This window comes from Notechis scutatus, chromosome 1 (assembly GCF_049901735.1).
Source record: "Notechis scutatus isolate UNSWTSFEM ecotype Mainland chromosome 1, rNotScu1.2, whole genome shotgun sequence".
Classification (NCBI taxonomy): domain Eukaryota; kingdom Metazoa; phylum Chordata; class Lepidosauria; order Squamata; family Elapidae; genus Notechis; species Notechis scutatus.
The window spans coordinates 312,481,285-312,505,027 of NC_142009.1; the positions used below are offsets into that span (position 1 = coordinate 312,481,285).

At 41.5% G+C, this 23,743-nt stretch overlaps 1 protein-coding gene across 2 annotated transcripts; it reads right to left on the reverse strand.

The window, feature by feature from the left end:
- Positions 1 to 2,033: 2,033 nt before the first annotated feature.
- AKAP5 (A-kinase anchoring protein 5) lies at positions 2,034 to 22,659 on the reverse strand. 2 transcript variants are annotated; one of them, XM_087952270.1, is made up of 3 exons: positions 22,156 to 22,659; positions 21,006 to 21,181; positions 2,034 to 4,699 (listed from the first exon to the last, which is right to left on the reverse strand). In XM_087952270.1, exon 3 carries the CDS (start codon positions 3,978 to 3,980, stop codon positions 2,490 to 2,492), a length of 1,491 nt encoding a protein of 496 aa, XP_087808396.1. In that variant the 5' UTR covers positions 3,981 to 4,699; positions 21,006 to 21,181; positions 22,156 to 22,659; the 3' UTR covers positions 2,034 to 2,489. The 2 variants fall into 2 exon arrangements, with proteins under 2 accessions (XP_087808396.1, XP_087808397.1); XM_087952271.1 differs by lacking the exon at positions 21,006 to 21,181.
- Between the last annotated feature and the right edge of the window lie 1,084 nt (positions 22,660 to 23,743).

Sequence of the window (23,743 nt, forward strand, 5' to 3'; positions counted from 1 at the left end):
TGGAATGTCACCAAGTTCCTTCTTTGAAAGTCTTCCAGTACCTGATGAAGAATTAACTGGCTGATTGACTAAATGCTGTCAAGCCAGTGTCAACTCTTAATAACAACATAGATAGAATTTCTTGGATGATCTGGATAATTTGAAGGATCATCATCTAGTGGCCTTCCCCTCTTTCCCAAAATTACTACTGTAATTTTGCTTAGAAAGTTGGAGTTTTGTTTTATTTTTACTTTATTGTTGACAACTTTCATACTTCTCTGTTCTTTCATTCATCGCATTTTATAAACACGGCCTGATATTTCTTAATTTTATATTCACAGAAGTTGGCCGCACCGAGTTTTCTTTGCATGATAAAATGGGAATTAAGTTTCTGAAAACAACCTATTAAATTCAGTGTACTCCAAATATCTCCCAATGCACACCAGAGGATACAACAAAACCCTTGAATTTTGTAAACTAGAGTGAATTTTTGCTAAAACAGTTCCTTGATGTTTTCCTTATAAATTTTCAGCTTATTTCAGAGAGGTTGAGGAGATGCCTCAGTTGTAAATTGAAGAAAAATGAAGATTAGAACAAAAAAAGCACCAGAATCTCTTCTTCTTTCTCTACTACCCTTTTATTCACTTAACTTCTTTGTCATTCTTTACTATTCAGAGAAATACTTCAGACCTTATGCAAGGTTACCAATCTCTACTATTCAAAAAGGCAGGTATGTCTCTTAAGGCTGCCATGCAAGTCTGAAAAAAATGTATCTGCTTAAAATATGAACCATTCCATTAACTAAAGAATCAGTTTCCTTCTTCAAGCTGGTGAATGAGATTGAAAAAAGAGAGGTGGTGCTTTTATAAGATCCCAAAGACTTTCAATTTATATCAAAATAAATGTGTACAATCTAGGTGGGGAAAGCAGTCTTTCGCTAGAGCTCTGAACAAATCACTTGCCTTTTTCCATCACTCTACCCATCTTCCATTCTTACATGAAACTAGGGCAAGAACTATTTTAAGGCTTTTGTAGTCCTGAATCCCTAGTGGTAGATGGGAAGAGACTCACTGACCCAATTTGGAAGGGATCTCATGAGAGACAGAGAGTAAAGGAGGACAGAGCAGCCAGCTCTCCAGTTGACTCCAGTTGAAGCAAAGGGAATTGAACACAGTTGAATGTTCCTCAGGGTCTGGAATTAGAGCAGCCTCTGAAAGATTTAGACTTAGTGTGTTCTCTCCCCCTCTCCCCCTCTCCATCTCCCTCTCTTCTTCTGTCTTATTTAGATTGGCTTTAAGGCAGCCTCGCCCCCAAACTTGGCAACTTTAAGACTTGTGGGCTTCAACTCCCAGAATTCTCCAGTCAGCATAGCTGGAGAATTCTGGGAGTTGAAGCCCACAAGTCTTAAAGTTGCCAAGTTTGGAGACCTCTGATTTAAGGGAAGGTAGTTCACACTGCCATATACCCACTGTTTCACCTTAATTAGCTTATTATTTGAATTAAAGTATTTCACAATTGGTTCTCAGTGGAAAACACTTTTAGTGGCAAGGATTAAACTCTTAGTCATTATTTTAAAATTATATTAATAAAATCATTGTGGGCAGTAGTATCTTTTTATGTCTTTAAAACTTACCATAACAAATGTCTCTGAATAGAGTTTGTAAATTTCTCTGAAGAAATGTTTGCTTTTCTCTTGATGGGGCTGAGATTCTTTGATAAAGCGATCAGTAGGACTTCAGAAACACTCCAGTAGAAATGGGTAGCTTTTACATGGAAAAATATGCTTTTTGGGTACTGTTGCTCAATCTAATTTCTGCTTTAGATGGGGGTGTCACCAATTCCTGTTCCTTTCCTCAGCTCTTTTGGGGGAACCTTTAACAGCTTGATTTAGAACCATTTGTTCAATAAGTTGAGTTTCTCAGCCAGATTTCTCCAACCTACTGACCTCCAGATGTGGAACACCAGTTCCTATAATTTCAGTTAAAAATTAAGAAAGGCCAAACTTATCTGAAAAGCGGTGGGTTAAAAAAACTGCTCAATCATTGACAATAATATTTGAATAACTTGGTTATTGGAATAAATAAACTGAGAAGAAAGAAATGGCTGTCTTTCCTAGATCTACCATAGAGAGTAAACCATTAAGACATGTCACCATGCAGCAAAAGACCCTCCCCCCTTGTTTTTACAAGCTGTTTATACAATACAATATACATTCCATTATACCAACATGCAAAATTAAGTTAATCACAGATATTGCAAATATCTCAGGAATTTAAGACCCTCCCTAATCTCTCATGCTAAGTTTAAATACTTCAGGACATCTGGAACATTTCCTCACAGCATCAATACTGAACTGGTCATTAAAGATGGATCAAGCAGTGCTGGCAATGGACAAAGAAAATCCAAAGGGTACTTTCTTTCCAAGAACAAGCCAATTTGTTCAAATGCTTCTATTTGCCTCCCTTTGCTGATAGCAGGCCTGCTTCTAATTTACAAAGAGGACCCTGTGATCATAAAACACTGTTTTGTTTATTTTGCTCCAAAGCCATTTCATTGACAAGCTGCTCAACAGATGACTGAATAGCTGTCTTCACAAGCGAGGCAGCTGTTTCAATCAATAGCATTTCATATTGCTCTGAAGTCCAGTGTTCCTGGCTGTTGGTACCAAAGGAAGATGAGACCTGGGAGCCTGCTTGGTCTTCCTTTGTGTAGTTGCACCCTGAAGTAGAAGTTTTGTTTTTGCTAGGTTTTTTCTTCCCTTTTTGCTTGATGGCTTGGGGAAATGCAAACATTTCACAGGTAGGAGCTGATTCTTCTTCCTCATCCTGATCATCTTCAGCTTCAGTGATCATGATTACAATGCCAGCCCCAGGAATGGTAAACCGATTTTCTTCACTTTTCTCTTCCTCATCAAAACAAACCGGTATGTCTGAAGCCTCGTCTTCCATTACAGATGGGCTGCAATGCAACATCACTTCAATGGAATGACCTTCCTTAGCAGCAGCATCCTCGCTTTTGGCCACAACATCAGTGTCTACCACAAATGGCTGTGATTTGATCTCTTTGGTTCCTTCTCTTCCTATAAGTTGTTGTTCACTTTCAGGCAGATCCTGAGGAATGGGAGGACCGATCTCAACATTAAAACTGAACTTCTGATTTTCCAGGTCTTCAACATTTCCATAGAGGGTTCCATGATGTAACTGAAATATTTGCTTCTCTTCTTCAGTTACAAGTGCAGTTTCAGAATGGATTATTTCTGATGGAACTCCACAGTCAATATAACAATTGGGATCAGGAAACGTGTTCTCTCTATTAGAGAGTGCCGCATTTTCTATATTTGTCATGGCTCCACTGTCACTTTCTCCTTCCTGAAGACTTTTGCTGGGAGATTGTTTTGTATCAAGTGGAGCTTCCATAGCCACAATCTCTGGCTCTTTGTTACTTTTTTCATTCAGGATGTTTGCTGAATGAATACTTTCTTTTTTCTCACAATCGGGCTGTTCTATTATTTCAGAGTGGCTGGTCCTTTTTTTGCTTCTGGAGAGTCTTAGGCAGGGAATTTTAGAGCTAGAATTGGTATGTTCCTTAGGAAATCGTGTCCTGTCAGAATCTCCTATGTCCGCATCTACATGTACGCGAGAACAAGCCTGTGTTTGTTTCTTCAGAGAGGATTTGGATCTTCTCCTTAATGTCACTAGTCGTTTGAAAGCCAGCCAGGCCTCCCCTGAAGTCCAGAATGGACTTGATACCTCTGTTTCATTGTGCCCCATGTCAGAAGACTGGTTAGCAGCCCTTAAGCTAAGTGAATTGGATTCATGGTTCTCATCCTTCTCTTCTACCTTCTCACAAGACTTTTTCCTTTTCTTAAAGCAAAAGATAGAAGCCTTTTTGGCTGGACTGTCTGGGGCAATAATTGGATCAGTTGTATCTGAAGTTTCCAATCGTTGCTCAGTGTCCATCTGAATTCCTTTTGCTGAATGTTCCATATTTTGGGCTTCCATTCTAACTTCCAAAAAATTGGTTCCTTTGCTAATGTTTCATTGGAAAGACACAATTGAGGCTGATCTACAATAAAATAATATGACTTGTAGACCAGTTGAACAGTTATGGTTTCTTTTGGGGTTTTGTATTTTGAAGATGATATGTTACACCATTTTATTTGGAAGCACAATTCCCAATAGTTATTAGAGAAAGGAAATCACTATTAATCCTGTTCAGATGTATGTCAGTAAATAATTAATAAAATCAATTTATAATTCAAAATTGACCTCAAGGTGTTAGCTAAAGAAACAAAAGAAGAGGTGTTTTTTTAAACAGCTAACTGGTAACAGTGCTTTTTTCTTCTCTTTACTCTTCCTGAAGGAATTACACATGTATTTTATAGTCTTTTGATGTGGTGGTGATACTCCATCAAAAGTTCAACATTTTAAATGTTTTAAATAGGTTGAAAATCAACACACAAAGTGCCTCCTATTCCATTAGTGAGGGACACAAGAGACAACAGCCATTTGCAAATCCACATATGGCTTCCCAGTCAAAGATTTAGTTTGGAAACACATGCAGTGGAAAAGGCTTTTTTTGTTGATCAATTATGGGATGTAATTTCCCCATGACTTTGCACACTTGCTTTTTTACTGCCTTTCAATCCATTTTCCAGCTAGTGCTTCTTTGGTTGTAAATGTGACCATTTTCTTCCTCAGTGGGATGGCATTGCAGGCATCTGCAGGAGGGGAGGGAAAGGAAAAGGGGAAAAAATGAATAGCAGCATGCTAAATTCACCCACACAAACAAATCTTCCAAAGAATTAAGCTATTTTGTTAAGAAAGTGTTTACAATCTTGCCTAAATGGCTTCTCGCCCTGCATGATATCCACAAAGCAGGCGCCTCTTTATAGGAATGTAAGTAAGTGGAACACAGGAATATCCTGAATTTGAATTACCCTGTACAGCCAGGTTGATAAACTGAAGCTTCCAGATGTGCAAACAAGAAGAGGAAACAGTTGTAGCACTGTCACCAACTTATGAACTTCAAAAGAGATAAATAATGTGTCTTAGAATTTATATGTCGCTGAAATTGCCTCCAGTTTCAGGCAGATCTAGACAATACGGACAATAGTGAGGGACAATGAGACTAGCCATCCAACAGCATTGATTTATTAACTTCTTTGTACAGCTAGTCCTCAACTTATGACCACAATTGAGCCCAAAATGTATATTGCTAAGTGAAAAATTTGAAAGTGATTTTAGTCCCATTTTACGACTCTTCTGGCCACATTTGTGAAGTGAATCACTACAGTTGCTACATTAGCAATACCGTTGCTAAGTGAATCTGGCTTTCCCATTGACTTTGCTTGTCAGAAGGTGGCAAAAGGGGATCACATGACCCCAGGACATTGCAAACATCATAAATATGAACCAGTTGTCAAGCACCTGAATGTAAATCACGTGACCCTGGAAATGCTGCAACGGTCGTAAGTGTGAAAAATAGTCATAAGTCCCATAGTAACTTGGAAAAGTCACTGAATGAATTGTTGTAAGTCAAGGACTACCTGTATTTATTAAATGTATATGCCACCCATCTCATTATCCAAATCAACTCTATATACAGTTATAAATCAATGAGTACAATGAGGGCTTTGATCTCCAACTTGGATGGCACGCATTTATGTGGGATGGAAAGAGTAAACACCACTTGTACTTTCAAAGGCATTATATAAGGAGTGTGTTATTAACTATTTGGGAAAAGATTTAAAAAAGTACATTACTGTAAGGTCCCACTGTGGTTATCTACAATGGAGGCAATTACACATCCAAACGTTTTAGATTTTGATAATATTGTAAGATATAAAGATCTATTACATCAAACTGGAAAGTTAAAGGGTAGGAATCAAATACAAATTCAAGGAAAAGAGATAGCATGGTGGCCCTATGTGCAGATACAAACGCATTACAAAAAAGATAAAGAACAATTTGGTTTTAACATGACCTACCAAGAATTAGATAAAATTTGGCATGGAGAGGAAAAGAAATTGATTAGTAAAAAATATAAATATCTATTGGATTATAAATTAAAAGAAGAAACAGTCAAGGAGTGTATGATAATTTAGGCAAAAAATGTGGGCCACAGTATTGAATTAGACCAGTGGGAACATATTTGGGAAATAAATTACAAACTAACTATGTCAGCCTCGTACAAAGAGAATCTCTATAAAATGGTGTATCGTTGGCACTTGCCACCCGCAAGACTGGCTAAGATGTTCCCGAACTTCCCCCCAAACTGTTGGAAGTGTAACTGCGTCCAGGGAACATACTTTCATATGTGGTGGACATGTCCATATGCTCAGAAGTTTTGGAAAAATATCAAAAATTGGATTCTAAATATAATTAAACAAGAAGTAAAACTTGAACCTGAAACCTTTGATGGTCATTAAAAAAATTCACGAGTGTGCAGAGATGCTCAGCCTAACCAAATTATTAAAAAACAACAAAGATAGTGAATACTACAAAGTTTGGAACTGTTGGTACGAATGGTTAAAGAAAAAGCATCATTTGACAACTGAATAAGTTATGAAACTATGAAGGACATGCATTTAATCATAAAGTATTCTGTGAAATTAAAACATTAAAAGAACAAGGAAGGTATTGTAACAAGGTAGATCACATCATTGTTATGGGGTAAAAGAAAAAAAGAAAAGAAAAATGTAACCAATGCTCAATACCTGCTGCAAAATGTATATATACTTGTTTATATGTTTGTTTCTTTTTAAATGTTTTAAATATATGAAACTTAAATAAACTTTTAAAAATAAAAAATAAAAAAAATCAGTGAGTACAAAGAGTCTAGGTAGCATACAGACTAGCATAAAAACACAATATAAAACATATTAGAAGGCCACATATTTCACATTCCTTGTTTGCACATTATGCATATAGAACAGCCTGTAAGTAAGTCAGGCTTTTTGATAGCATCCCTTATTACAGTCTGCAATGGCACACTAGGGACTCAGGCAAAGAATCTTTTGGATTGGAAATGTTTGGGATTACATCTGCAGCCTGCAACGCACATTGTTTGCTACCCGTCATTCAGTTTTTACCTTTTTTTTTTTTCATTTAACTCCAAGCTGATGTTCGGTTTTTATCCTGCAATGCTGGATCATCAAGCTTTTCAGGGGCCTGTTACCTCCAATGAAAATAAATGTACGAGGTAACACGGCTTTTTGTTGGTTGATGAATCGATTGTTAAATTTTTAGTCTATTTTTCTTCTAGGAGTACAAGACACCTTAGCATCTCCCTTTGTTTTATCCCCACAATTACCCTGTGTAGTGGGTTTAGGCTAAGAGAACATTTGACTCGAAGTCAGCCAGTAATTTTCTACAGATGAAGATGGGCTTGGACCTGTGTCTCCTGAATTCTAGTCTTAAAACTTTATGTCAGTGTTCCAGAAAAACTCGACTCCAACAGATAACTCCAAACCAGACTTGTTCTCAAAGTTCCCTTTTATTAGAGTAGTAAACTGGCACATCTGGGAAATCCCCAATCTGAAAGTCTCGGGTTTCCCTCCAATGAGTAAAATATTATAAATCCACCCCCTGCCCCTCATCATTCCATCACATGCCTCAATCACCATCCGTCCCAACTTGAGATGTCCCCTCTACTACTCCTCAGCCAGGTGCAGGAACAACATGACCTTGACTCTAAAGAAGAATGCTATTATGTCTAACCACATACACTCCATGAAATTCCCCCTCCCATCTTCCCACACTCAAGAATGTGGCAGCACGGAAGCTTCTGGTGCTAATATAGATTCCAAAGGTGACACCTTAATTATTACAGTACATCACCCTGGATCTTGGTGCCTTGTCTTGAAACACCAAAATCTTGTGAAATTGGGTAAATCTGATTTTCACCATTCTCTGTTTGAGGGATAAAAGTTTGAGGCAATGCAGTAGCCCCAGGACAATGCATCTAATCTCCGCACTAGTTGTTTCCCCTTACTAAGCCCGATCCCCCAAAATGCCAGATGTAGTATACTATAGCACACTGGAGAACAATTACAGGGTGACTTTAGCTCAATCTCTGTTTCTCCACTCAATCTTTTCCAAAGGCCTGTTATTATGAGGCTAACATTGGAAGAAAGGTGCCATGTATATGCAGGCTTGAATTCTTGGAATAAAGGAGTGATATAAATTTAACAAAAGCAGAAATAAGTAAATACAGTAGTCCTCAATTTACAACAGTTCATTTAGTGACCATTCGAAGTTACAGCATCATTGAAAAATGTGAGTTATGACCATTTTTCACACTTACAACCATTGCAGCATCCCCATGGTCATGTGATCAGAATTGTCCTGGGATCATCTTTTGCGATTTTCTGACACAGTCAGTGGAGAAACCAGATTCATTTAACAACTGTGGCATAAAGGTCATAAAATGGGACAAAGTTCACTTAACAACTGTCTCACGTAACAACATAAATTTGGGCATCAATTGTGGTTATAAGTTGAGGACTACCTGAAAGTAAATAAAATAAATAAACAATCCTGCTGTTGGCTTGAACTTTTGCTCATGCACTTATAGCAGGGGTGTCAAACTTGACTTTATGAAGGGCTGCATCAGGGTTGTATTCAAACTCAGAGGGCCGGGGTTGGCGTAGCCAGGGAGGGTGTGGCCAGCTCAACGTCACTCGTATCGGGGGCGCCTTTGGTAGCCCAAGCGCTCTACCAGCGAAAACAGAGTCCTGAGCTCCATTTCTGGCCATGATGGCCTCCTGCAACCCGCTGCCAGTGAAAACGGAACTCGCTCCTTTTGCTGGCAGAGGTACTGTGGGCCAGTCTGCTGTTTCCAGGGCAGCCCCGTGGGCCAAATCTAAGTACCCCATGGGCCGGATCCGACCCACAGGCCTTGAGTTTGAAGACCCTGACTTATAGCATTCATCAAGGGTGCCTTGACCTTGCTGTTTACCCTTGGTTGCATAGTTCCTGGTTCACTCATTCACAAATTATGGAGGTCTCTTCTGCTTCTTAATATAAGGCAGACAGAGTAACTCCACAAAGCATCCATACAAAGTCTTTTTATTGGTTCATCAGGCATCCTCAAAATAACTCACGGTTATGACAAGATTCATCTCAATGTCCAATTCTCTGCATAGCTGACTTTCTGGTATAAAAGGATAGTTCTCCTTTTATTCCAATAATGGTGGAGCAAGGGGGTGAAGCAGCAGCATGATGCTGGATTCAGGCAAGAGTGAAGGAACCTCCCCCAACCCACCAAGGGTCAATTCAGTGACCAATCAGGATTACAGATGTGGCCACATGACATGGACTACATTTCCCAGGATACCTTAACTACATTTACCATGATGCATTCCCTTAAGGGGACAGCTTGCAATTCCTAACTATCTCAATTCCCATTACTATATACTGGCTGGACAGCACAAGGTCTGACTTAGTGCTTCAAGAAATTATTCTATCCAGGGATGGGCTTCAAACTTTTTAGCAAGGGGGTCTCTGCCTTAATGACTGTCTGGTTAGGCGTAGCTGGGTAGGTGTGGCTGAGTGGTCATGTGGCTGGATAGGTGTGGCTAGGTGGTCATGTGACTGGGTGGGTGTGGCCAACTTGATGTCGCTTCTTTGCTCTAATTACCTAAAAAAAGATATATACCAAAAAGTTGTTTATTATTTCATGCCTTTAATACTTAAATAAAATACTGGGTGAAACCAAGCTTAATAGCAGTGATTGTGAGAGGGATCTTGGAGTCTTAGTGGAGTTTCTGGTGAGTTATCTGATGTTCTCAATGGCTCTCCCTCACAAGCACTGAGTGGATTGTTTATCTAGCTTGCAACACTTTTACGAGGTGTGAAATGCTCTTGGCTGAACGCCCAGAAGTTCAATTAAACCTATTAAAAGCTCTCCCTAACTGTTTGTCTTTCTGAGGTTATTGGGGGCTCTCTGAGCCCTGCAGAGTCTTAGCTAGGGGCTCTCCCGAGCCCCTGCAAGCCCCCAGCAACCCACCCCTGATTCTGTCCTAGATAGCGATTCTCTACTCCTAGCTCCATGTGTTGGCATGGAGTACCTAATTTCTAAGAATCTTCACTACATACCAAATTGAATTTAAACTGCCTTTCTGATTCATTATGGGACTACCCAAGGCATGGCAAGCCAACAGTTTCATAGTGTGCTCCCCTACAATCTCTTTACACCAAACATTTTGACCTAATCTTCAACATAAAGGGTGTTACCATTTAGAAAAAGACAATATAAATTCTAGGAGGGATGCTTATTTATAGGCTCAGTTGCCTTTCCATAGCAACTGCAGCATGAATCATTAAGCCCCTGAAATACGCCCATTCGATGCATCTTTAGGCAATACCTTTGCCTGAAACGCTTCATCCAGAGCTATTAAGAGCCCCAAGATTCGGGAGGGGGGGGCACATAACTGGCATTTTAAAAGGTCCCTGAATTCAATCCTCAGCATTTTGAGCTGCATGTGTTAGAAATGTAAAACAATTCTGTCAATTAGAATTTCCTGCTCTCAAGGGATCCATGGAGAGATGAATGCTCACAGGAGTGAACTCAGGATATTCTTTATAATTCTCCCAAAATACAGTTGCTAATCTAATTTAAAAATATGGCTAAGACTTCCCCATCCCTCCCTTTATAAACAAAAATGTCCCACAGGTTGACAGCAAGTGGGATTCTCTTTTGACACTTTTTATCTCTTATGTACTTCAGGGAAACTCCATGTGATCATTCGGCATCAATATCACAAGATAGTTTAAGGAAGCATATTCCCCCCCTCTCAAAAAAGTAAACACACTTTTGCCACTAAAGCCAAGAATCCCAGTTCCTACTCAAGTCACTAAGATGGGTGGGTGTATTAATCAAATTGTATCAATCCAATCTAATCCATCATAGGTAGCCCTCAATTTACGAAAACAATTGAGCCCAATATTTCTGTTGTTAAGTGAGACATTCGTTAAGTGAATTTTGTCCCCATTTTATGTCCTTTCTTGCTACAGTTAAGTGACTCATTGCAGTTGATAAGTTAGTAACCCGGTTGTTAAGAGAATTTGGCTTCCCTAATGACTTTGCTTGTCAGACGGTCGCAAAAGGGGATCACATGAAGTTATGAGATGCTGCAACCGTCATAAATGTGACTCAGTTGACAAACTCCTGAATTTGGATGACGTGACTCTGGGGATGCCGCAACGGTTGTAAGTATGAAAAATGGTCATTTTTCACTGCCGTTGTAACTTTGAACAGTCACTAAATGAACTGTTGTAAGTCGAGGACTACCTGTATTTAAAACTAAGCCAAACTTCACTCTGTCCTTCACAGTTCTAGCCATTTTTTTCTCCTGTCTTTTTCTGTATATTGAGATGGTGCAGTTGGCTCAGCAGTTATAAATGCTGGGCTTGTCAGCTGAAAAGCTGGCAGCCCAGGTTCGAGACCCAAGCGCTATGCTATGGGGTGAGCTCCCCTCCTCGTCTCCTCTCCTGCCAACCTAGCAATTCGGAAGCATGCAAATGCAAGTAGATAAATAAATACCACTTTGGTGGGAAGATAACATGACCTCAGAAATATCTTCAGGCAACACTGGCTCAATGGCCTTTAAATGGAGAGCAGCACCGCCCCCTAGAGTTGGCAATGACTAGTGGGATAAAATCAGCAGGGCCTCCTCTTTTATACTTTTCCCATATTTATTGGGTTTTTTTAAAGAAAAAAAATCAGCAGGAATGGAACTCAGGGAAAAATGAGCTTTAAATTGATTATATCTGCACTCACCCACACATCTTTAACTTTCTTCTGGAATCTAAAAGAACTGTTGTCCTAACTGCTGATAACTATAGGCTAAATGAATGACTGAGCTTCCAATGGTAAAGACCACGTACAGGTCCAATATTATAGCAAAAGTCACAGCTGGCTTTTAAATAGATGAAAACTTAAATTGCCAAACAGTCGTGTATTTCAAACACCATTTGCTGTATTATATGATATATTTAAAAATATGTCAAAGCAATTATAGCAATTATAAAGCACTTATTGTAAGAGAAATGTATTTGTCACTAGGTATATACTATGTGCTCTGAATATCATTTTATCTGTCATCTAATTATCTGTCCATTCATCCAACCTTCCACCCATCATGTTGCTCAGGTAACATCAGGAATCTCTGTGGCTCAGTGATGGTATACATGCAAAGCATGCAGAAGGGCCCAGCTTTGAGTTTAGATCCTCCATTACAAACCTCTGTAGTACTGTATTCATTTTGAAGGAGACTGCTACCTAAGACCAAGAAGAATCCTTGTTCCCAGATGGGATTTGATTATTAGATCTGAGATAGGTGGGTGGATTGGTGGCATCCTTCTCTGTGGGTCACTGCAGCTAAGACAGCTGGAAACTGTAGTTTGGCCTCATTTGGAGGGTCACCCTGCCCCAAAGGTCTGACTATAAAACACACCCTTTCAAACAAGGGCTTTCGTACCTGCAGCCCAGACAAGATCTGGCTGGACTAACTGTGACCAGTTATTGTTACTAATGAAGCACATGTACCTAGGTTATTATTCACATTATCTTTGCACTCACAAAGTTTGTTGCATGGTATTAGGAAGGGAACAGAATCAGGAAGAACACTACAATGCTATGAGGTAGTGAGAAAAGGTTATGCAAAATACTTAGTCACAAAGTAAATGTACTATATTGCAAACATGCATTTGAATTAATGCTTCTTTATTTCATAGTCCATACAAGCAGGTCTACCCAATCCAACCATGACTGTGCACTGGCTACAATGAGAGAAGGTAGCAGCTTGTAATCATCTATTGTTATATCTATTAAGACAGCCAGTCTGGTGTAATGTTTAAGGTTAGACACAAATCCACCTGGGTGACCTTGGACCAGTCACTTTCTTCCATGTCTAGGATACAGGCAATGGCAAGGGGTTTGTCCTGGCAGTCATCAGGATACAAAGGTACATACAGAAGTCTATTAACCAAGTATATGCCTTTTTCATAAGCTTTTTTTATTTCAGTAAGACTTCAGTAAGTACTAAAGACTAGCAAAAGACTACTCAATGGCTTTCAAGAGTAGCTATTAGCTACACTTACCAACTCTGCTAAAGACTATCATTGGGATTCTGCCACTGATGTTCCATTAAAAAATTAGTCCACAGCATCAAAGTTTTCACTTCTAGCAAAAAGGAAAATTGTTCGTCATCAAAGGAGGTATTACAGAACTCAACACTCATTAAATTATTATCTGAAAGTTTTCAATCCCTTTTGTACAATCTAATGTCACTAATGGATTGTTTTTCTCATAGATAAATCTATTTTGGGGGCTGTTTTGTACACTACTAAGAAGAGAAACCTTTGTTCTATGCTAAATTTTCCACTGCTCAATTTTACTGAAGAATTCTGCTACTAACAGGAAAAATGTTTACTTTTCTACTCCTATAATGCCATGTATTACTTCATGTACTCCTATTATATCTCCTGTTTTTCCCTAACCTAAAAAGACCATCAGCCTTCCATTCTTCCAAGGTCAGTAAAATGAGAACCCAGATTGTTGAGCACAATATGCTGACCCCAGGGGTGGGATTCTACCAGTTTGCACCTATTCTCTAGAACCGGTTGTTAACATTCTAAGCAGTTCGGAGAACCGGTTGTTAGAATAAATTACTGGCCTAATCTTGTAAGGAAGGCAGGAAGGAAACATTCTGGTGTTGCTTACAGAAACTGCCTCTCCATTAACCCTTATTACATTCTTGGCAGGACTAGACTTCCTGTCTCAGGAACCTCTCTGGAGGTTTTTTTTCCTCCTTTGCTGGTACTTTGCTTGTGTGGAGTGACCATTCAAAGTTACAGTGGCACTGAAAAAAGTGACTTATGACCATTTTTCACACTTACAACTGTTGCAGCATCCACACAGTCATGAGAGGCCAGGCGAGGAGATGCGTGCCTCAATGTGAGTGATATTGAGTTGGCCACGCCCAGCCAATAACAAGACCACCAAGCCATTCCCACCAACTGAGCCACACCCACAGAATCGGTTGTTAAAATTTTTGAATCCCACCCCTGGCTGACCCTGTAAACCACATAGAGAGCGCTGTAAAGCAGTATGAAGCGGTATATGTCTAAGAGCTATTGCTATTATATACCCGATCCAAATTGCAAATTGTAGATTTATATAATTTTTAAAGTATCCAAATGCTTTCAGATACAGAATTTGCTCTTTCCTCTCATACCATAAGTATAAACCAGGATCAGGGGATCCAAAATCTTATTTGAAAATCCCCATCAGGAAAGCAGCATAAAAATGAAGGTGGGCAACCTTATGTGGATAATTTTACCCATGCATGGAGAATCTTTTTGAAATTCTTCCCAATTTATTTTAAAACTATGGAGGCACAATTTCAATTCAAGCACAACCCTTTTTCAAAGTATCCAATTCAATATTCAGTTGCACAGAAAGAAAACAAGCAACATAAATAAAATACATATGTGAACACATTCAGCAGTATATACTGTATATTTGGACTAATAGGAAGAAAGAAACAAAGGCTGGGGAAATTGGCCACACTGAAATAGCACGGTCAAGAATTGAAAAATCCTTCTTAAAATATGGGGAAAGCTTCATTTAAAAAAATCACACAATTTATTACCAGCCCAGAATTATTATCACTGACGTAAGTCACCTGTTACATTAAGCTATAGTGTGGTAATTTTACTTTGAACCCATCCATTATAAACCAAGCAACTATGAATCACTTAGCTAACATGATTTTGAAAATCCCAGGACCACTGACTGGCCCATTAGAATTTGAGACAAGTACTTAGATATATTAATGTTTTGAACTGAATTCAAGATTGTGCTTTGCTGCATTTCTGATGAAGAAACCCTTATAAATAACTCTCATTTTGGAAATTAAAATTTTCCCACCATCAGTTCTTCTAACATGACTCATAAAAAGAATTACTATTACCAAGGATGTACACATGCCCTGAACTTGAATGAATAGATCTGAAAGCTAAATCATACTCATAGACATAAATTTATGCCTTGTAGTTCCAGTGAAATATTTAGAGTCCGATATAACAGTGCTACATAGTTATATCAGCATTCCTTATCATTATAAGAGGTAGAATAAAAATTACTACAAATCTCATGTTTAAAAAAGTGAATATAAATGCACATTTTCAGAGTTCACTAGGAAACATCTGACATTCTGAAGAAACCTAAGGATTCTTAAGCTTTTTTCTCCCTTGAGTATTTAAATCTATTCGCCCTGTTTTTTTTTTTAAAAAAAACACTAGCTATTTGATGTTTGTAAACAATGTTTCAGCTTTAGCTAATAATATTCTTATGTACTCCTTTTCAATGCTGGTAGCTGGTTTCTATATATTGTTCAGTGCATCACACCCTTCTTCATATGCAATTCAGCAACAAAAATAGCAATTAGTACTATTACATATCAAGGCCTAGCATCAAGTTGTGAGTTAGATATCACACTCGGTCAACAGTTGAGTGTTGTGATAGGTTAGTTATGGTAATTAATCAAGGCTTACAATAGTATGGATATAAATGAAATGGTTTATACTAAATATGGTTTGGTATGATGTAGGGGTTAGATATGATTGGTACCCTTCTAGAATCTGATGGACCTTGAGATAACAATAAATTTATAAAGCTGAAGCAAGATAAAATAAGGAGCAATCAACCATAAAAGATGTCTTACTCTGATAATGTGAATTAAGCCATAATTTTTGTTAATATATGTTTCTTATTACTTACACTGCAGGCTATTTTTTGAACCTTTCCATTGAGTACTTTTAAATAGGGAAATCATAGTATTAAATCAGTTAGATGTCAGATATCCTAAGTAATTGGAAAGCAGACTGTGTTAAGATACAATTTTATGATAAATGCTTATACAAACTAAAGACAGAAAGCTCCATATGGAAGAGACATTCTCACTTTCCACACAGGTGGGAAGAACAGTTATATAATGCTCTCTGCTATGGCATGCATTATGCACCACTTAATCATATTAAAAATATACTCCTGGCTTCATTATGGTAATTACTTTTACTCATTCATTTATATATACTTTTAATAGGATTAATATTTTATCATATTCAAGATGGATTCCATTTAATTTTATTAGGTTGCAGGCAGCTTTCCTGCAGCAGCCTTAACAATGGGCACAAAGAACATCCATGAAGGGTATTTCTTCGGTCCTACCTTCTTAGATGGATATCTGGTTTGCTTTCTTTCCCTTTACTTCTGAATAGACAAGATTAATATTAGAGGCAAGGGCTTCTGCAAGGTACGGTTAAGAAAGTCAAGATGGCAGCTGCAGTCGAAGCTCCATCCATTTGTTATACGTACAGGTAACCCTCGACAGAGGTGGTATTCAGCAGGTTCTGACCAGCTCTGAAGAACTGGTAGTGGAAATTTTGAGTAGTTCGGAGAACCGGTATATACCACCTCTGGTCAGCCCTGCCCCCATCTATTATCTGCCTCCTGAGTCCCAGCTGATTGGCTGGGTCTTCTTTTGTTGCCCTGCATAGGAGAACGGAGCTGGAAAGCAGGTTGGTGGGGTAGGGAGGGAATGGGGATTTTGCAGTATCCTTCCTCTGCCATGCCCACCAAGCCATGCCCACAGAACTGGTAGTAAAAAAAAAAATTGAATCCCACCACTGGCCCTCGACCTATGACCACAATTGGGTCCAAGATTTATGTTGCTAAGTGAAATATTTATCAAGCGAGTTTTGTCCCATTTTATGCCACAGTTGCCTAAAGAGAATCATTTGCTGTTAAGTTAGTAACACAGTTGTTAAGTGGATCTGGCTTCCCCGTTGACTTTGCTTGTCAGAAGGTCACAAAAGGGGATCACACTGACACAACCGTCATAAATATGAGTCAGTTGCCAAGCATCTGAATTTTGATCATATGACCAAGGGGATTGCTGCAAGGGTCGTAAGTGTGAAAAATGGTCATAAGTCACTTTTTTCAGTGCCATTATAATGTTGAATGGTTACTAAACGAAGCGTTGTAACTCAAGGACTACCTGTATAATATGTGTAATATATGTAACAAACAGGCAAAGCTTCTATTGCTGGGACAGGGCCACTCTCTGGATTATTATTATTTTTTTGATCGTACTGAGCTGAGATTACATCTGAAGGCTCTGATCATTTTTTTCACTTTAATAGGTGTGATCACCTATAAATAATGAAAAACTATAAGGTTACTTCAGAGGTGGTATTCAGCAGTTCTGACAGGGTCTGGAGAATTGGTAGCGGAAATTTTGAGTAGTTCAGAGAACCGGCAAAAATCACCTCAGACTGGCCCCGCCCCCATCTATTCTCTGCCTCCCGAGTCTCAGCTGATTGGCTGAGTCTCCTTTTATTGCCCTGCACAGGAGAACGGAGCTGGAAAGCAGGTTAGTGGGGTGGGGAGGGAATGGAGGTTTTACAGTATCCTTCCCCTGCCACGCCCACCAAGCCACGCCCACCAAGCCACATCGCACCCACCAAGCCACGCCCACATAACCGGTAGTAAAAAAAATTGAATACCACCACTGGGTTGCGTGGATTTCCTTCTCAAGCAGTGAACAATTGCATATAAGAGTTCATGGCTGGCTTTTCCCATTTCACCCATGCCCCTCCCCGGGGAAAGCTCTCTCTGCACTGAAGCCCATCCTAGGATTGGGTTTCCATTCACTCAAGGGCCCCTGGCGTGGTACGCGCTTGTCCATAAGGCCTCTTCCTCCCAACACATGGATGGTGTAACTCTGCTGTCCTCCTTCAGTAGTGTTCACCGTAAGGCAGGAGGGGCCAGAGAGGGTCCACATGAGCCAACCCCTGGTCCAGGGGTGGGCTGCTGGGGGTTCACAGGGGTTGAGGCGATCCGCTAGCTAAGATTCTACACCAGGGGTCTCCAACCTTGGCAACTTTAAGCCTGGAGGACTTCAGCTCCCAGAATACCCCAGCCAGCAAAGCTGGCTGGGGCATTCTGGGAGTTGAAGTCCTCCAGGCTTAAAGTTGCCAAGGTTGGAGACCCTGTTCTCACAGTTTGGAGAACCTCCAAATCCCACCCTGGCTGGCCCTGCCCACCACTCCCCTATCCTCCCATGAGTCTCCACGCAGCCCGTTTTGGATGCAGGTAAGTGCAGGGCGCACATAGGCTCAGGGAAGGTGAAAAATGGGCCTCCCGGAAGTTTGGGAAGGCTGGAAACAGGCCCGTTTCTGGCTTCCAGAGAGCCTCCAGAGTACGGGAAGGCTGTTTTTGCCCTTCCAGAGGCTCGAAGAAAGCCTCCAGAGCCCGGGGAGGGCAAAAATGCTCCCCCGCCATGGTGCAGAAGGCTGACTAGGCCACGCCCACCATGGCCACGCTCGCTCAGCAACCAGGCAGAGAACCTGTTGCTAAAATGTTTGAAGCCCACTCCTGCCCTGGTCCCTGATGCATCAAGGCAGTTAGTACTAGAAAAAGGCCTTCTTGACATCTCTTGGAAGTACAGATTCTCTGCAGCAGCAGCAGCAGGAAAGATGAAGCTCTGCACTAGGCCTGCAACGAAAAGAAGCTGCTGCTTCTTCCAACTTTGCAAATCCTTGGACTGGGCAGAAAGGGACAGTGGCAGCAGCCAAAACTGTTCTTCCTTTCTGTCAAAGGCAAACAGCAATTGAAGATCACTTATTTTAGTAGACTTGTAATTCTTAACCGACAAAAATTGTACATTTTTGCCATCAAGAATTATTTATAGATATGAATTTGAATAATTATTTTGCTTATCAATAGTAAATAATTTATAAGATAAAACTGTTTGACTATTCAGTGGTAGTTTATTAATAATTAACCTAATAATGAAGAAGGGAAGGAAACATTTCAGTTGTTCTCAAAGATTGATAAATATTAAAAAGAAACGTGAAAGATTTACAAAGCTCATACCAGTACTAAAATGAATTTGAATAACTATTTTGTTTACTAATGTGTGTGTGTGTGTGTGTGTGTGTGTGTATATATATATATATAAATGTTTTTGCTATGTTGTTAGAATTTTTCTATGTTGTTAGAATTTTTCTTTTTACATTTTCAAGTAGTACCAAGCAGAGTCTGAATTATGAGATTTATATGATATAAAATAGATATTAGAAATTCGAATGTTATAATTTTAGAATGCACAAATTTAATGTTTAATGAGGTTTCGTATGATAATAGCAATAAGACTTAAAGGTGTTACACTCCGATTGGCAATCAAAGGGGGAATTTTGCTTTTTAAGAATGTTGGAACATATGAAATTGTAAACAAGACAGACGAAAGTGTAAGTATAATGAATAAAAAGATATAGAAATTTAGGTAAAAGAAATACAATTGAATAAGAAGGAAATGAGGTAAACATAAAAGAAAATTAAGAGAAGTAAAGGGAGAAATAGTGAGAAGTTGGAAAAAGAGTAATAAGATATGAAGTTGAATACATAAAACGAACATGTACATGAAATTGTGTCTGTATGGAAATGTGCTAACCCGGAACCATGCTGTACTCAAATAAGATGTTTTACTTGTTTTGTTAAAACTCAATGAAACTTTATTTTTTTAAAAAAGGATTATTTCTAGATAATTTCCCCAGAAGCTGCACAAACCTTATCTCAGAGAAGAGACCAGCATATTGTCTGTCTGTGTATGTGTGCATGTGTAATGAGATGTGGGTGCACAAAACATCTAATTTTGTATCAACAGTACTGTAAATTAAACATCACAGTTATGTGTCAGTTACATTATCTGTGCATTTCTTCTTCTTTTGCACCTAATCTGATCCACAATTCTGATTTATAATAGAGACACTAATGCTAATTTGCATATCCCACTTTGCCTTGGTGTGGTACAGGGCAGTTTGCTTACAAATGCATGACATCATCCTCAACCTGCATCTGGCCACCCGTTTTCCTTGTTTTTTTGTTTTTTGTTTGCTCAAAAATAATTTTCCAGTCTCTGGTGGCCCAAGCAGTTCTGTACGGTCAATGCCAGCCCTGCTGTCGGTTGGCTGTGCTGTGCATGCCTCATCCCTCTAATCATGGTCACTCTTGGCCATTTTTCCTGGGCTCTTAGATCAGTCCACAGGTGGACCATTCATGTTTGAATCTTTCTTGGGGGAGGGAAGGGTTTTTATTTAATCAGTTTGCTGATGGACCCGTGAAACTGTGAGCCTTAACTCTGAGTGTGTGTGCGTATGTATGTGTCTATGTCAGAACCTGTGTTTTAATCAGTCCCATGGAAGCATCCTAAAAGAAATGAAAGGGCAATGGAGGGACAGGAAGCTGAGGTCCGAATGGTGTGGAGGGGAAGGGCAGCAAAAGATTCTGCGTGCCAGAGAAAAAGAGAGTGTGGGTAAGCAAACAAAAAGAGCAAAAAAACACCAAAACTTTTTCCAAACACTCATAAAGAAGAGGCATGTGCACAAACACACTCCCCACATGCGTGTGTACTCTCTCTCTCTCTCTCTCACACACACACACGCCCTATTCTTCTCTCTTCTCTCTCAGTACTGATGTGCCTCTCAGTTCTCCTGGACCAGAATCCAATAACATTAACGGTTGAACCTTTTTTTTAATTGGGGCTTTTTGCCAAGCCATGTCCTGGCAGAAAGCAAGAACTGGATGAAATTGACAAGACTTTACCCTTCTAGCTCAAATGACAGCAAGGAGCTGACAACAGGGATGCCTCAGGCTATTTTTCCCATCAATTCACCTGTGGAGTTCATCCATTCATCATGAGCAAAGAACTCCTGCATTGGGTTGAACTCAACTTGATCAATATTATACTTCAAACTGTATTGGGTCTATGGCCAGGGGTGTTGGTTGCTCATGCAGATGAATATCCTCAAAAGTCTGCCCAATTGGTGCTTGCTTTCCAGGCATGGGTGGAAAGGATTGGGGGGGGGGAGCAGGGTGGTGCACCAATCAGGGGCCATGGTGGCTGTTGTCCAGACAGAACTCCTGGCTGGCTTTTTTTTTTTTTTAAACCAAACCTTGAATTCCAGCCAGCAGCTTCTTAAAACAGCTTCATTTCCAGCTGGTTTCAGCCCAGGAGACAACTTTGGTGGTTGGGTGGAGTTGTCCTACTCAAGCGAATATACATTTGTGAGGTCCTGTGGTTCAAAAACCTAGCCCTCTGCACCAGGTCCGAAGTAGGATAATGCAGAATCTTAAAAACAAAACAAAAACAAAACAAAAAAGAGGGACTTACTTCTAGTCACAAAAGTGTGCAGCCCAGCTACCCTACTGTTCCCCCACGAGCTGTATAGATAGGCTTTGGTGATTGCAGTTAAAGCGGAGCAGTTGTCTGCTTGGGACCTTTATTTGTTCCAAGGATCCCAGGCCAGCATAATGGTCCCCTCGGCTCCCATTTCTCAATCCAAAAACACTGAGGATGCCAAGCAGCGGTTCTGCTCTGCTCAAGGCACGATGCACATGCTCAAGGGAGGTGCCCTGCTAGGAGGAGGCCCAGCACCGGGGCATCGTTTCTAAACCCGCCCTCCCCCCCCCCCACCCGGCACGGCTGGTTCCCCTTTGAAACCCCTTTGCCCACACAACGCCTCCTCCGAAGCACGCTCAGCGGGGACTTTTCCCCTCGTTGCTCTCCCGTTCAAGAGAAAGGCTCCCTCAACTTCCCGGAGCGTGCAGAGTACTCAGAAGAGGCGGTGGGGAGGATGCTGCTTCCACTTTGGGGGGCTGGGGGGAGGGCAGAGCAAAGAGACCGCCGTCTCCTCTACCCACCCTCCCACCCACACCGAGCAGCTGTCCTTGTGTTGCGCGCGCTTAAAATGTCCTTGTGCACCGGGAAGATGGTGTGTGTGTGTGTGTGTGTGGGGGGTGCATTAGCAATACAGACACGCGTTGCAAAGGTCGCCGCTTAGCGCCCTTCGCCCTTTCCCGGTCCACCTGCATGCACGAAGAGAGCGCGGGTCCCAAGGCTGCAAGGAGCGACGATCGCACATCCTTTTATGGGATCGATGCTCACCTCCACCTTCCCGCTCTTCTTTCAAGGGGGCGACCTCCTCCCTCACTCCCCCCCCCCCAATCTCTCTCGGCTTTGCATTTCCCCGCTTCGGCTCTGGCCAGGGCACCGCGAAGGCTGGCTACCTCCTCCCCGCCCGCCCAGTCCCCGCCCGGGCTAACCTGCTCCCCTCGCCACAGCCCTTTCGCGGCTCCGATCGGCCGCCGCGCCTCCTGCCTCGGCGGGTCGAAGTCGGCGCTCGCCTCGGAGCGGCTGCAGCGGCGGCTTCCGTCCCTTCTTTTCCTCGCCGCGGCAGATCCTCCCACTTGACTCCCGGGGAGGGTGGAAGGAGCGGAGCCCGCCCGTCGCGGGAGCTCTGGCGATGCCAAGGAGTCGCCCCGAGAAGAAGGGAGGGTCCTGGCGGAGCTCAGGCGCAGCAGCAGCAGCAGCAGCGACGCCCTTTGTCGCCGATCGCCGCCGGCTGGCCCTCCAGGGTCATCGCCCTGCGGCGGATGGACGGGAGGCTTTCAAGAACGTGAAGATGCAGGCTGGGTGGCGCTGAAGGCGCGCTTTCTGGTGGCTGCCTGCAACGCTTTTCTCCACACGTGTACCTGTCATCTTTGTAGGCACCGCTCACTTGCCGTCTTTGCAGGTGATAATGGACTAAAAGCTGCCTGTCACGCTAGGTGTGCCTCCCAAAGGAACCCCTCCTGACCTGCACCGGCAGCGCTGGCTGGATTTTATCATTTTATCCGCTAGATGTTCAGCTGTTTTTTTTTTTTTTCCTGCAGGAGCCTGGAGAGGCATTCAGATCAACTCCCGAGTTCTCCTCTCAACCACCCGGGCCCTGTGCCTGGTCCAGAGCCAGTCCTATTCCAGCATCTTAAACCTTTCCATCACATTGGCCACACTCAGATGCCAGAGATACTAACTAAAGGAGGTTTGGGGAGTTGTAATCCCGCCCAGCTGAGAAGCAGCAGATGGCAGGAAGGCTGGATCTTTTGGGCAATGGCTTTGCTGAGTCACAAGCACAAATGTCCTAAGAAGGATGCCCAGACTCAAACCTGATATCTTGTATGTTCAACATTAGGACTTGCCTGTTGATACAGGGTTTCTTAGCCACCTGAGCATCACGTGAACCCAATATGGGTTACACTTAGCTACCACTCAAAGTTACAGCAGACCAGTGGTGGGATTCAATTTTTTTTTACTACCGGTTCTGTGGGCATGGCTTGGTGGGTGTGGCTTGGTGGACATGGCAGGGGAAGGATACTGTAAAATCCCCATTCCCTCCCTACTCCTGGGGGAAGGTTACTGCAAAATCCCCATTCCCTCCCCACCTCGCTAACCTGCTTTCCAGCTCCGTTCTCCAGTGCAGGGCAACAAAAGAAGACCCAGCCAATCAGCTGGGACTCGGGAGGCAGAGAATAGATGTGGGCGGGGACAGTCAGAGGTGGTATTTGCCAGTTCTCCGAACTACTCAAAATTTCCACTCCTGCTTCTCCAGAACTGGTCATAACCTGCTGAATACCACTTCTGCAACAGACCCCCACCTCAAAGATACTTACAGTGAACCTGGTTCTGAAGTTCCAATGGCCAGCCCACCACAATGGTTACATCAGTGTTGGTACCCCGGCATGGGGGAGAGGGGGAGACGGGGGAAAGGGGGTGGTTTTGTATGAGGGACAGGCACATGGGTGCCCATGGTTTCATTTGCAAGCAAGGCTGCAAACGTCGGTGTCTGTTGTGTGCATGAGTCAGGCTGCAGAT